Source organism: Scatophagus argus, chromosome 5, assembly GCF_020382885.2.
Source record: "Scatophagus argus isolate fScaArg1 chromosome 5, fScaArg1.pri, whole genome shotgun sequence".
NCBI classification, from domain to species: domain Eukaryota; kingdom Metazoa; phylum Chordata; class Actinopteri; family Scatophagidae; genus Scatophagus; species Scatophagus argus.
In genome coordinates, this window is record NC_058497.1 from 2,617,227 (window position 1) to 2,630,616 (window position 13,390).

General features: G+C 39.7%; 2 protein-coding genes across 2 annotated transcripts; both read left to right on the forward strand.

Moving 5' to 3' along the window:
- Positions 1 to 333: 333 nt before the first annotated feature.
- si:ch211-167j9.5 (tyrosine kinase receptor Cad96Ca) lies at positions 334 to 8,942 on the forward strand. Its single transcript, XM_046390224.1, has 12 exons — positions 334 to 529; positions 621 to 806; positions 891 to 984; positions 2,016 to 2,229; positions 2,547 to 2,685; positions 4,463 to 4,561; positions 4,656 to 4,816; positions 5,243 to 5,380; positions 6,626 to 6,737; positions 7,056 to 7,155; positions 7,937 to 8,036; positions 8,467 to 8,942. The coding sequence occupies exons 2-12, from the start codon at positions 761 to 763 to the stop codon at positions 8,578 to 8,580; spliced, it is 1,317 nt and encodes a 438-aa protein (XP_046246180.1). The 5' UTR covers positions 334 to 529; positions 621 to 760; the 3' UTR covers positions 8,581 to 8,942.
- Positions 8,943 to 9,320: 378 nt separating this feature from the next.
- On the forward strand, positions 9,321 to 13,172 carry tmem97 (transmembrane protein 97). Its single transcript, XM_046390138.1, has 3 exons — positions 9,321 to 9,522; positions 9,639 to 9,783; positions 11,532 to 13,172. Exons 1-3 carry the CDS (start codon positions 9,409 to 9,411, stop codon positions 11,804 to 11,806), a joined length of 534 nt encoding a protein of 177 aa, XP_046246094.1. The 5' UTR covers positions 9,321 to 9,408; the 3' UTR covers positions 11,807 to 13,172.
- Positions 13,173 to 13,390: the final 218 nt, after the last annotated feature.

The following is a 13,390-nucleotide window of genomic DNA, read 5'->3' on the forward strand; positions in this document are numbered from 1 at the left end:
CCAGTTATAATATTAAAATGCTCATTAGACATTATAATGCATCACTTAAACTAATCCACTAACAAAATGTCCAAATTTACGTGCACATCTCCAAAAAAGAGCGTCTTTTCTTTTTAACTTTATGTTTTAGCCCCCAGTCACTTCCCATTAAGCTAAGTTTTGAAGTGTGAGAGAGTTGATGTGACCTTAATTTTGTATCTCGCATACTGACACTCACGCAGGACATTAGGTTGAGTCTGAAACGGAGTGTCACGCAGCGCAAACCACCTGCTATTTCTGTTCATTTCCTCTGCTTGTGTTGTGGTTGACATGCAATGAGAGCTCCTGCTGGTGACTACACAGAGAGGCAGAGGTTTCCAAGACTCACAGTTGAATTCTTGAATGTTTATTATTACATCTTACTAAGCTTCAAATAGAGTAAAGACGGAGCAGAGCCACACAGATCGCTTCGTCTTTGCTGTTCCAACTGGTTTCTGATCAGTCTGGAAGAATGGATTTTTATCAAGCTGGTGTTCATCAGGAAATACAGGTAAGCTTGTTTCAAAGTGATAGAGCATTTAATATGAATGGATGAGCTTAATGTGTCTCTTCCTGTGTGTTCTTTTTATTTTGAGCTTCAGGTTTGACAGGATGAAGCAGCTGTAGATCTGTTCTTAACGCCAAGCTTAAAAGAGTCCCGTTCGCGTGATGTTGATTAAACATCATGAATATCCTTCCTGCTCTGCCATTCTCTGAGTCGCTGTGTTGAGTCGATGACACAATGCCTGACAATTCCACCAGTGGGAATATGTGTTCTGGCATGCCAGGTAAGATTTACCTACAGTTGCATTCAATGACACAATGTGAGAGCACATTGGAACTGACTGATTTGGTCTTCTTGGTTCTTTCAGGTCAGCTCCTGAACCTGCTGAATGCTAGTCTCATAGGGGCCCTCTCCTTCACCATCTTTCTGCTCGCACTGCTGGGGGTCATATGGTTCAGAAAGTAAGAGAGGCTGAAATGATTTCATCAGCTGCCTTCAGAATCATTTCATTTGTTAAAGTTGCACTAGGCAATAAACACGTGTATATAAAATGTACGGTTTACACACAAATAACATTCAAGACTGAATCAGCAAGTGCAGTTGCTTTTGAATTAGTCTGTCTAGATATCTTATACTTAGTCTTATACCGCTTATACTTTAGTTATTACCTTTAGTTTTCACAGTAATACATCTGTTTCACAGCAGGCTCATCATTTCATAGCAGGTTACAGGTTTTCTAGCATTATTGAATATTAAACTAACATTAATATTTAGCTCAAAGTACCATCGAGGTATTAGTATATCCTCACAGAGCTGCGTACATGCTCTTAGTCTTGTTTTCTTCCACCCACTGTAAAAAATTCACTATGTAGACAAAAGTATTGACCATCTGACCATTATACCAACAGGGACTTTAATGAGCCATATTTTAAATACACAGACAGCTTTGCAGCTCTAACAGCTTCCACTCTTCTGTGAAGGCTTTCCACAAGATTTTGAGGTGTTTCTGTGGGAGTTTGTGTCCATTCATGCAGTAGAGCATTTGGAAGGTGATGGACTGATGTTGGACCAAAAGGTCTGACTCACAGCCTCTGTTCCAGTTCATCCCAAAGGTGTTGGATGGGGTTGAGGTCAGGACTCTGTGCGGGCCAGTCAAGTTCTTCCACACCAAACTCATCCAGCCATGTCTTTATGGACTTTGCTTTGTGCACTGCAGTCATGTTGGAATAGAAAAGGACCTTCCCCAAACTGTTACCACAAAGTAGGAAGCATAGCATTGTCCAAAATGTCTTGGTATGCTGAAGCATTAAGATTTCCCTTCAGTGGAGGTACAAAGCCCCAATTTTTGTGAAATAGATTTGACTTTTTCTTCTTGTTTTTCAGAGATATATATTTTTTTCTGTCTACTTTCCAGCAACTTTGTTGGATTCATTTTCCCTTGGATCTTACACACTGTAATGTTTTTGACAGTTTACAATACTTTGTCTTGCAGATATCGTTCTTTGGTCCAGACAATTCGAAGGCTGCAGAGGGGTAAGACGTTGCAGCCTGATCCTCCGCTGCAACCTCCCATCATGCCTATGAGGCCGGTCCCAGTCCCAGCAGTCGTACAGGAGGAAGAGGAGGAGCCTCCTCCACCATCCTCCCATCGGCAGAGCAGCACAGTCAGGTCCTCCTCCAGGAGGCTGTGGAAAGGCCTTCAGCAGGTACCAGTCATACAAAACTGCCTTATGTCTTCACATGATGCAGACAGAAATATTTCACGCTGTCAGCTATTTTACCTGCTTTTAGGGGTGCTTCATTTCCGTTAACGGTCAGCTGAAGACACAGCAGAGGAAATCTGACATGCATGCTAGGCTAAACTGAATGTTAACTGTGACATGTGCCCTATCTGTCATTTAATAGTGTTAGCGCTGATCATGTCAAACAATTATCACCGCTTTCTAAGCCAAAATGAGAAAATGAGTTGGTAAAACCATCTACCCTGATGCTGCAAAGTCACCTCTTATGGCATCTGTTCAAGGTTCCTCGTTTTACCAAGTCAGACCTGAATCTGCTGCAGCTGATCAAAGCAGGGAAGGAGGGTGTCTTCTTCCAGGCCAGGATGACCAGAGGGACTTGTAAAGGCCACAGCTTATTCACCTGCAAGATCACCAAGGAAGGTACACACTTCTTTCCGCAAGCGATTCTTTAAGGCAGAGCTGCCCTGGAGAACAACTCAGTGCTGAAGTACTGCAAAACTGTAGATGTACGGGCAGAGAATCTCAAGTTATGTGGCTATTGTGGCTGTGGTGCAAACAGATTAATGGCATACTTTCACATATTCTAAACATGCTTTTTTCTTCTTCTTCTTCTTTTGTGGTTACATGTAACTTAAACAGTTTCCTTCATTCTCATGAAGTTTTGTCTTAATATTTAATATTATCATTACAATACTGCTGAAAAAAATGAACTGCATTGTTGTCCTACAGTTTTAAATGAAGTCATGCCAATCTTACATAACTCTTTGTGGATGGATGCTGCTACTCCTTTTATATTAACAGTCAGCTTCAGTGCAAGAAGCAATCAGGACATACCTGTCTATTCATGTGTATTGGTTCTTTCATAAATAAGCTGTAATTGCATGTAATGTGAAAGGTGTTGCCTATTGGGTAGTGTTGCCTGACTCTGCATTACTTTCACCTCTGAGGATTGTTTCATTAGGGAAGTTGTAAAGTTTCGCATAGTTTTCCTCAGCAGCTTGACTGGCTGGGTTGTGTGAGTAATAATGAATTTGAAAGTAGTAATAATAATAATGTAGAAATATAAGAGATGGTAATAACAGTCGTCGGTGTCAAGCGGGACCACAACAGGAGATCCAGACACAGTCCATGGTTCCCATGTCTGCCTGTAAAAGTCTGTTCTGAATTTAATAACTCCCAGATTTCTTATGGTGGGGCTGGATGGCAAGGTAAAAGTTTTTTGTCTGTAAGGCATGCCTTAAGTTTGGCTAGCTGATTGTCTTAATCCGGTTTCACTGATAAATATAATTGCATGTCCTGCTTCACAGGTGTTCAGTAGTGTCATAATTCTGACTCGTTATTTTATTGATTTAGCATCAATTCATTCAGCCAACCCAAACTGCTAATGAACATATTGTGCAACTCATCCTTGGGGATATCCAACTCCTGACACCTGCTGTCAAGCCAAACTAATGGAGCTGTGCTAATTTTCACTTACAGCTTTAAAAGAAATCAACAGTGTCCCATTTACATGGATGACTCTGCTCTGTAAAGGGCAATTTCTTCAGTAGAAAGTAGTTTCATTGCCCAAGATAATTATGTCTGAAGCACAAATCTCAGAGACAGATATCTCAAAACCAAAACCAATGGCGTGGCTATGTACTATTAGATAGCTACATGTCAACAAGCAGTTTCTGTCATTTGGGTGAACAGGCCCTTTAACGTTCTGTTGTTATGACCTACATGACCATGTCAACATTTGTCTTTAACAGGTCACAGTGAAGCTTATCCAAAGTGCCAATTAAGTCTTTTTCCACACATCAAAATGTGCAGCCTCACATACAGAGTGTAATTCAAGAGAAATGAATCATCACTTCTGTTCATTCTGAAGTGTCAGTCTACACTTCGTCATTTAGTCCAAACCAAGCTGCAGCGTACATGTACCGCATATTAGTAATCCAAGTAGAAAACAAACCTGGTCTGTCATGCACACACACACTTTATCTTCAACAGCGTGATGACAGTGTTGGAACAGCTGTATGTGACTAAAATATAATCTAAACTTAAGTTCATATTGTTAGTATAACAATGTTAAGCACCTTTTCGTTACAGATTTCAGCTGAGATGTCTGGGAGTTGTTTAACCTTTTTGTATTCCTAAAGTCGTTCGTTTACAGAGCCATGGTTTTATTTTTTCCTCTCTTTATTTTTTTCTTGAGATGTCCGTCTCAAGCATGTGGAGATGGAGGTTTCCATCATGAGGAAACTGGTGCACCACAAGAACATCCTCCAGTTACTGGACTGGAACACCACTGAGGGTGAGAAGGAAGCTGCCATGCACTACAGTGCTCCTGGTTAATATGAAGCACTTTGTCACTTCCCTGTCTTCTCTCTGTGTGATTATTTGTGCAGAGCCTTACATTCTGATCATGGAGTACGTGAGCTACGGCACACTGAGGAGCTTCTTGCAAACCAACAAGGGCCACCTGAGTGCAGATCCTGAGCTGCAGAGCCTCCTCACCATCGCCTCCTACCACATTGCTCTTGCTATGCAACACTTGCGCTCCAAAATGGTAAAAAAATATATCAGGCTGTTACAAAGTACTTGGCTGCATGTGGGTAAATAATGATTCTCATTTATACACATACACATACACAATCCCAATGGTTCTTTTTACTTTTGGGGACAAATCATCGACTTACATTCATTTCCTGGAGTCTTAACCACCACCACACCATAACAATAAACATTACTTGCCTAATTCTAACCCTTACCAAACCTAACCCTAACCTCAGCCTAACCTTAAAGCAGCATCCTAACATTCAGTGATGTATGTTGTAGAGACTTGTTTTTTGTCCCCATAAGTAAGGTGGGTTCTCATAGTGTGACTGTGTAAACAGATTTCAGTGCCCCTAACCACAAGAATGCATGTCCACACACACACACACACACACACACACACACACTAAACCCATGCTGAGCAGTGGTCTCCCTGCAGATTGTGCACTGTGACTTGGCTCTGAGGAACATCATGGTCAATAAGTTTCCCTGGGAGGTGAAAGTGGCAGAGTTCGGCCTGGCTCGAGACTTAACCCGCATGAAAAGCCGCCGCAGCAGCCGCTGGAGGAACCCAAGGGTAAGACAATATCAACACACATACACAAAGAAGAAAGTCTATTCTTTTACACTAGTTGTTATTGTTGGGATTTCACTTTCCTACAAGCTGTCATGTCACATACAGTTAAAACATTCAGCTTAAACAGCTAACGGCTTATCCAAATTGTAACATGAGCTATGATATTTTTAAATGTGCTTGTGCATCTTCAGCATCACTTCCTCAACATCAATCATCATCTTTTTACAGTATATCAAAAAGACAGTTGTTTGTATGCACTGGAGCTTTTTGTTTTGTCATTTTATAACAACAATAATAATCATAACAATTAAGTTTATTTGTATTGTAGCACTTATCAAAATGAATGTTACAAAACGATTTGCGACGAACAGATAAACGCAAAAATGAAATACACAGAAATGTACAACTGAAAGAGGAATAACGCATAAGGAATAAAACATAATACAGAAAACATAAATAAATAAAACACCTGAAAAAAATGTAAAATCAGCGGGTGCAAGTGCAAGACTTAAATAAGGACAAAACACAGTGTAGCTCAAGAAGTTAGGAATAACAGTAGTAAAATAAAACTTGATAAGAAGAAGTGATGAATATATATGAATATTAAACCACATGCTGATTTGTTTAGGAAAAAGAAAAGAACATGTACCACTTTATGTCAAACATTAGAAGACTTTTGGTCACTTCTTGAAATTCACATCTTAAAAAGTCACTTAAAATTTGGTTAAAATGTTTGCGCGTGAACTTGTGTCAATCATCAATCTTCTAGGAGTCAGATGTGCTGCCGACAGGCGCTGCAAGTCCCATGTGTCGTCTATTGAAAATGTTTTAAATGAGCGCACAACTTTTCGCTCTTACCGCATGATCTTTTACTTGGGCGAACTGTCTTCAAAATGATTTTACTGTATATTCTCTCTCTCTCTCTGTGTACGTGCATATGTTGAAGGGGAAATAGCAGCATCCTCTGCAACAGGAAACAGCAGTTTCAGAGACATGTTGCCTTCATTTAGAGAAAGACCAGCAGTCACAGTGTCATTACTGTTACAGGCATTCCTTATAATTTCCACCACCAGCTCATTAGTGGAATAAAACTAGACCAATATATAACAGTTACAAATGACACCGTGTCATTTCAAAAATATTAAACACTTTATTTGCAGGACTGTGATGTGATTTTAAGTTTCAGTGAGTTGGACATCAGTGTTGAAGTGAAGTCACATTTTCCATTGTTTGTAACTCATACAGCAGCGTGTGCCGCTGCGCTGGTACCCACCCGAGTACTTCAAGAACAACTATTACAGCTTCAAGGGAGACGTGTGGGCATTTGGCATCGTGCTGTGGGAGATGCAGACATTTGGTGAGTTGGTGGTTAGTAAGATGTGCAGCACAACATAATCAAATGTATGAGGTTACAAACCCAATGTGTCTTTTTGTTGTGTAAGAAACACTCTAAATCAATGTTATTGATTAGGGGGGAAAAGTGAAACTGATCAAATTAAATAATACAAAGCACTGGTCTATTTGTCAAACAGTATGGCGATGCTTACTTTTGACACCTGAAAGCATGAATTTAAAACATAGCATGGAACATGTAAAAGACTGCAGGTGTTTGATACAAAACATCACATATGTTTCTCATGCGTAACATCTGTCTTGAAAAATATGACATTTTCAGGTACACTGCCATATCCAAACCTGGAGACATCAGAGGCAGTGGTGTACCACATCTGTATTGGTCATAAGAACACAAACCCTGAAGGCTGCAGACCAGAGATGTAAGTCAAAACTGACAGTCACATGAGACATGTTTGTTTTTTTTTTTCATTTTCTTTCTATAGTCTACATCTGCCTGAAGTGCTCTCTGCAAATGCATACAGTATTGTTTGATGCAGTGGGACTTTTCACAGTTTTAACCCATCACAGTTGATGGGTTAGATCTCTATCTTTACTTTATTTTTATATTTTTATTCTTTATTCTTTATTTTTTATTTTATTCTATTCTCTTGTATTTTTGCACAGTTGTTAAAAGGAGTGTTGTTTTTTTCATTTCACTGTGGATGCACATCCACATGTGACAAATAAAGAATTCTGATTCTTCTGATGAAAATGATGTTTTATCATCTGACCAACAGTCCAAGATGATATGCTCACATGAGCAACATGTACACAAGATTTAAATTTGGTAAGGTAGGAAGCTGAATACAGCGTAGAAGGATGGAAAGTTTTTAATGTTCAGATACAATGGCAGTAAACTGGAGACAGAAAAGCCAAATAGCACACACCTGTGCAGAGCTAGTTAGCCACATTCAATCAACCACTTTCGATAATCAGAACAAAGTTACTGGGGGAATCCGTGGCAGTCATGAGCAAAGCCACCCTGAGAGGCACTCAAGCCCCAAGCCTCCTGACCATGAGACTGCTGTGTCTCACAGGCCTGAAACTGTGCTAAACTGGCCTTTGTCAGTTACAGGGCAGCACACCTGTTGTACCATGAAATAGCAGTAATCAATCAGTATTAATAACACATTGAATCTCTTGAATGTTTGAACCCCACAGTCTTCACATCATGCGAGATTGTTGGTCGGAGCCACACACTCTGAGACCCTCGTTCACAGACGTTGTCCACATGCTGGAGAATATCATTGAAAATGATGCGGTAAGGGACATGTGGCTACACCTTCTTTTAAATGGCCAACATGATTAGCCCTTGATATTTTAAAGGTTATGCAATTGATTCTTGATCTTTGCTAACTTTTTTTCTTGTTTTAATTTGTAAAAAATGAACAAAACAAACATGTGACATTCATGGTGCTGAAAATGGTCTCACCCTTATGCAGTTTAGTTAAGTCAACCTAGCAAGTAAAGACAGATGACTGTTCACACTTGATTAGTCATATCATAGGTTTTACACCGTATTTTTAGAAATGCCAAGAGAGAATTTTTATGCAATTTTCTTCTATTTGAAACAGAAAAACTAATTTTTTTGCTAAATTTCTCAAATTTGGACAAACAGCAAATTGTTACTATTGTTATTGTAACTTTTAGTGCAAAGTTCTCAATATACTTTTTTGTCCCCTTTCTTGCAGGATTATGTGGATGTTGTGAGTCCATCATTTTTGGTGAAAGATGAGGCTGAATATCATGAAGCTAAATGTCCACAAGCAGCCAGCGTCACCTTTGAAGAGACAAGTTCTCTCTAAATAAATTTACCAAGGGATCAATTCAATCAACATTCTGAGCATTTGTGTATATTTAAAATATTGCACAACTTTTTAGGCTACAATTTCAACAACTCCACAGAAAGGAAAAATAAATACAAAATGGAAACTAGTCTAACATCGCGTGGATGGTAAAACGATGAATTTATGTTCCTGTCACTGTAAATTAGTAGATCAGTCATGTTTTGAGTTTCTACTTTAAGTTTGGTTTTCTTTATTTTTAATCCATCTTTCATTCATCTTTATACGTGCTGTGCATTATTCATTTTTTTTCTAGAGCAGCAAAAAACTCATATACATGTTTACTTTCTAAAATAAATTGCATGTGTTTTTTAAGAATCATTTTGCATTATCCTCATTAGTTTGTTATTTTTTGTTATTGTTGTTGTTGTCGAGCAATGTAGCTTAGCCTAATTATAGTTCGAGATCCATAAAAGCATGCACACCAGATACCGACAAGAAGAAAAATTACCCAAGTAAATATAACTAAACAAACAAAAACTAATTACTTATTATATTTTTTTTAAAAAAAACAAACTTTGAAGTTGGAGTTTCCGCCATATATAATGTTCATACTCAAAACTATTTGGAGGAGTAATTCCGACATTTTCGAGGAGCAGTCAAAGCACCATGTCCATTTTTTTCTGCCTAAATTGAATGAGGCCATAAGGAACGCCCCCATGTCCCTGTGTGAACCAATGATATCCATCCTGGGAACACGCGTTTCTCCAACACCCTACTAGGCTCATACCCAGGCGAACTTTGTCGCTTCCCTGTTTCATGTCGGTCGTTTGCGTTGAGTGACCTGAAATGGCTATCCGTGTATTAGAAATCATCTTTTTTGTGTATTTTGCCTCTCATATTCCAATCACATTATTTATTGACTTACAAGCCCTGCTACCTGGACATGTGTTTCCTCAAGCGGTAAGTGACAGTACCAGAAGAAAACAGGAACAAAGTTGCAAAGTTATTACAGAGTTATATTCATGCAGTATTTGTCTGTAAGTCAATAAGACGTGTTGACTGTTTCTCTCCACCAGCTGAGGGACGTTCTGAAGTGGTATGCAGAGGACTTCAAAGACCCCATGGTGATGGATCCTCCTGAGTGGTTCAAGTCTTTCATTTTTTGCGAGGCCTTTCTTCAAATGCCTTTCTTTCCCATTGCTGCTTATGCTTTCTTCAAAGGTCAGTGAGCTTTGTACGGGCCCGTGTAAAATCTGTTGCGTTTACGGCCATCATCTCCTGTGCCTGTGACTGTGTTTTCGAACCTGTCTGTTTCATGCTGAGGTGCTCACTGACACAAAAACACGCAAATTCACATCAATAAATGGCTTTTTGAAATTTTTGCGACCTATAACCCAATTCGACAAAAACATTTTCAATCCAATAGTAATTTGCTATAGAAAATATCATATGTTGACGCAACCCCGTTTTCACCGTAAAACGATCATTAAATTAACAGTTTTTCTAATGGAGTTCGGTGTGTCCATGGACGAGCCTGGACAGCGCGCGGGTTATCATCGGTCAGAACGGAAGCTAGCTCAAATCTGACCTCTCTTGGATTTATACTGTTCTAACAACACTAGAAATCCAGTCGTGGGATGAGGAAGATGAACAAAAGGACAATTCAGCTGTTTACTCAAAAGTTATACACGACTAAAAATAAAGATGTGCTGAAATATTATTTTGGTTGAAGTGACAGTCACCCATCATCTACGTACTTGAGTAAAAGTGTGAAAGCATTTGATACTAGCTGTAGCCTACTTAAGTGCTAAATTTAGGACTACTTTTCAGGCAGTAAATGTGCTCAAGTATCAAAAATATTAATCTATTTACATGAATAAACGTGTGTACTGTATACTAGGGGTCTATGTATTATCTTATATTCAGCTTTTTCTGATTGTTGGTAAAAGATTTGTTTTACGCCACTGTGGATAAATCTATTAATAAAATGCACCGCTCTCTTTCAGCGTGTAATCTGCAAAGCAACTAAAAATAATCAAATAAATGTAGTGGAGTGGAAGTATAAAGTGGCAGAAATGGAAGTATTCAAGTAAAGTACAAATACCTCAAAATTTTACTTGAGTGCAGTACTAGAGGAAACGTACTGCGTCACTACACTTCAGCTGAGATGTTGTTATGCCCAGCCCATGAGAAACCAGAGCTCCCCAGAACCCCGAGGATGACCAGTACCAGATTTATTTTTCTAATCAACAACGAATTTGAGGTGAGCATTGCCCTAAAGAACAAACTAAACAACTAACTTTCATCGCTCAAAATAAAACAAAAGCAAAAATACAAGCGACTTAGCTAACTACCTAACCAGAAACAAGAGATAAGGAGAATTAAACAAAAAGGGCTTCCCACACTGCTTGTTTAAAAGACTATTAAAAGTATGCACTAAAAATGAGGAGGAGGAGAAGAGGGAGCCGAACTGATGCTGATAGTTTGCAGTTTTAAAGGAGGCGCCATCAGTCTTCCCTGCAAGCACCAGTCACATCCTGCCGGTCAAAGTAAAAACAGAATGACAGCACCACCCTCGGGCAGGGAGGGAGAACGCCACCCACAACTTAGCAACGAACAAATTATCAATTGTGGTTGTAACAATATATATAATTAAGATCATTTCAGTGGGCTTCTCTCGTGTGCTTGTCATATTTAGCTTTGATTTTATTGGTCATGGGTGGGAGATCTTATTTTCTCACCAAAAATCTACAGAGTTAAACTCATTTTTGTTTTTTTTGTTTGTGACTTACCGCACTGAAAAATTACATTATGAAAAATTCAACCACAAGCAGTGTCCCTTTTATTTTGGATAATGCACAGACTTCACAGGCAGGAGTTATCATTAGAACTTCTTTCAAAGAAATAATACCTTTTGTTCTGCAGCCTGGGATGTCCTGTGATTACTCAGTGTGATTCCTGTCTTTCAGGCAGCTGTAAGTGGATCAGGACTCCTGCCATCCTGTATTCCGTACATGTGGCAACCACACTGCTCCCGATCTTGAGTCACATCCTTTTCTATCAGTTTCCTCTGGAACCCCATCCTGGTCCTCAGACTTTGCAGGAGCGCTTGCTGCTTTTCTCCATATATGTCCCCTACCTGCTGGTTCCTTTGCTGCTGCTCTTCACTATGCTGCTGTCGTCTACATACAACTCCACCCCCACTTATGGACACACGTCAACCAGCTCAAAGAAGAAGAAATGACTCACACCTGGACCACAGCGATTTAATTTACTCTGGAAGATAATTTTCTACATTTTTGAACATGCTTGTACATGATACAGACATTCATACTGTACATCTGAGAGGCTGTGAGTGTTAGAATGCACAACACGGTTATTTGAAAGAAATTACCTTTATAAAAACAGCCAGAATGAACACTTTCAGTGTTATACTTTTTTTGTGGAACAGGTTCTGTGTGTGTGTGTTTATTCCTTTATTGGGTAGAATACAGTAATGACAGGAAATGAGGAGATAGAGGGAGGGTGACATGCATCCTTAGCTGGACTCAAACTGAAGACATTCTAATTACATGCAGTAATAAGCATCTCTAACCCTGAATTCCATTTTGGTGGTGCCAGACAGGAGCTTGCCATACTGCAAGGAGGCTCAAGAACATGGCTTATGAGCATGTGCACTGACTACAGACACAACATACTTCCAGCCGTGTATTTTAAAAGCTAGAGAAAGATGGTAACTCCCTAATATTCTAACATGTGGTTTGACGTTCTGAATGAATGTCACCAAAATAACCGACCATGCTGTTCATATCAGAAGACTGAAAATGTTTTTTTTTTAACACATGCCCGATGAATAAGCCACAGCACTGTATACACCTTGGAAGAAGTTTGATTAAAGTTATGCTGTCATTAGGGGTTTTCCCAAGCTTCTACAGAGGTAGTAGGAGGTGCCCACACAGACTACATAGCAGTGTGGTACAGCATGTACACTGCAGTACACTGGAAAGTATGGTGCGTTATTAAAGATGCACTCCAGCAATTTACTGTTGCAATACCATAAGATTGAAAGAAATGGTCAAAATCATAGCAGCACATACTTAGATAACCTCTAATCCCTACATGGGTCATACTCCAAGAACACTGGGTCACTGATGCAACTCTTGTATTAGACCTTCCCTTCCTGGACAAATTTTCTAAGTTCAAGCTTAGATAATCAGGATTCATTCTCATACCTGAATTGGTGGACTACCCCTTTATGTGCACTGGCTCGCCACACTACTTCCAAAATCTCAGAATTTCTACAAGAAAAAACATGCAGTGTGATAAAAGAATCGCACACAACTGCAAGGGCCACCGACAGCCTTTGGGATTATGAACTGCCTTCACACTCTCATAATTTGTCTTTTGGACATTGTATTATTGTATTTTACATCGTTGTTTCTCTGTTAGATACAATGCAATACAGGTTTTACACATGATTTTACAGGGATGCTTGCAGGGATGCTGCATCTCAACAACAGCCCCAGTTCATCAGTTCATCTGCTTTCTCACTCTGTTGACTGAAGTTTTGCTTCCGCATGCCCTCACAAAATAATAAAAGTCCAGTCTGCTTTGTTGTGGCCTTTAAAGGGTGGTGACAGTGGACAGGCAGACAGGAAATGCAAGGGGGGGGGGGGGGGGGGGGGGGCTTGTGTAAAAGGTCTCCAGCTGGAACTGAATTGACCTTGTAAACTCCTGGGCTACCAGGTACTGTTGTCAGTGCTGCTGTTATGCTCAAGCCTGGGTCCCCGCTGTACGGGAGGACACAGAGGACAGTTACAGTGATGGC

What these genes read in the sequence shown, in the direction of transcription:
- si:ch211-167j9.5 (XM_046390224.1), top strand. Translation starts at nt 761, where the DNA reads ATGCCTGACAATTCCACCAGTGGGAATATGTGTTCTGGCATGCCAG. An exon ending in CTGCAAGATCACCAAGGAAG is followed by an intron (nt 2,686 to 4,462) that starts GTACACACTTCT and finishes TTTTTTCTTGAG; the next exon opens with ATGTCCGTCTCAAGCATGTG. An exon ending in GCCGCTGGAGGAACCCAAGG is followed by an intron (nt 5,381 to 6,625) that starts GTAAGACAATAT and finishes TAACTCATACAG; the next exon opens with CAGCGTGTGCCGCTGCGCTG.
- tmem97 (XM_046390138.1), top strand. Translation starts at nt 9,409, where the DNA reads ATGGCTATCCGTGTATTAGAAATCATCTTTTTTGTGTATTTTGCCTCT. An exon ending in GACATGTGTTTCCTCAAGCG is followed by an intron (nt 9,523 to 9,638) that starts GTAAGTGACAGT and finishes TCTCTCCACCAG; the next exon opens with CTGAGGGACGTTCTGAAGTG. An exon ending in TGCTTATGCTTTCTTCAAAG is followed by an intron (nt 9,784 to 11,531) that starts GTCAGTGAGCTT and finishes CCTGTCTTTCAG; the next exon opens with GCAGCTGTAAGTGGATCAGG.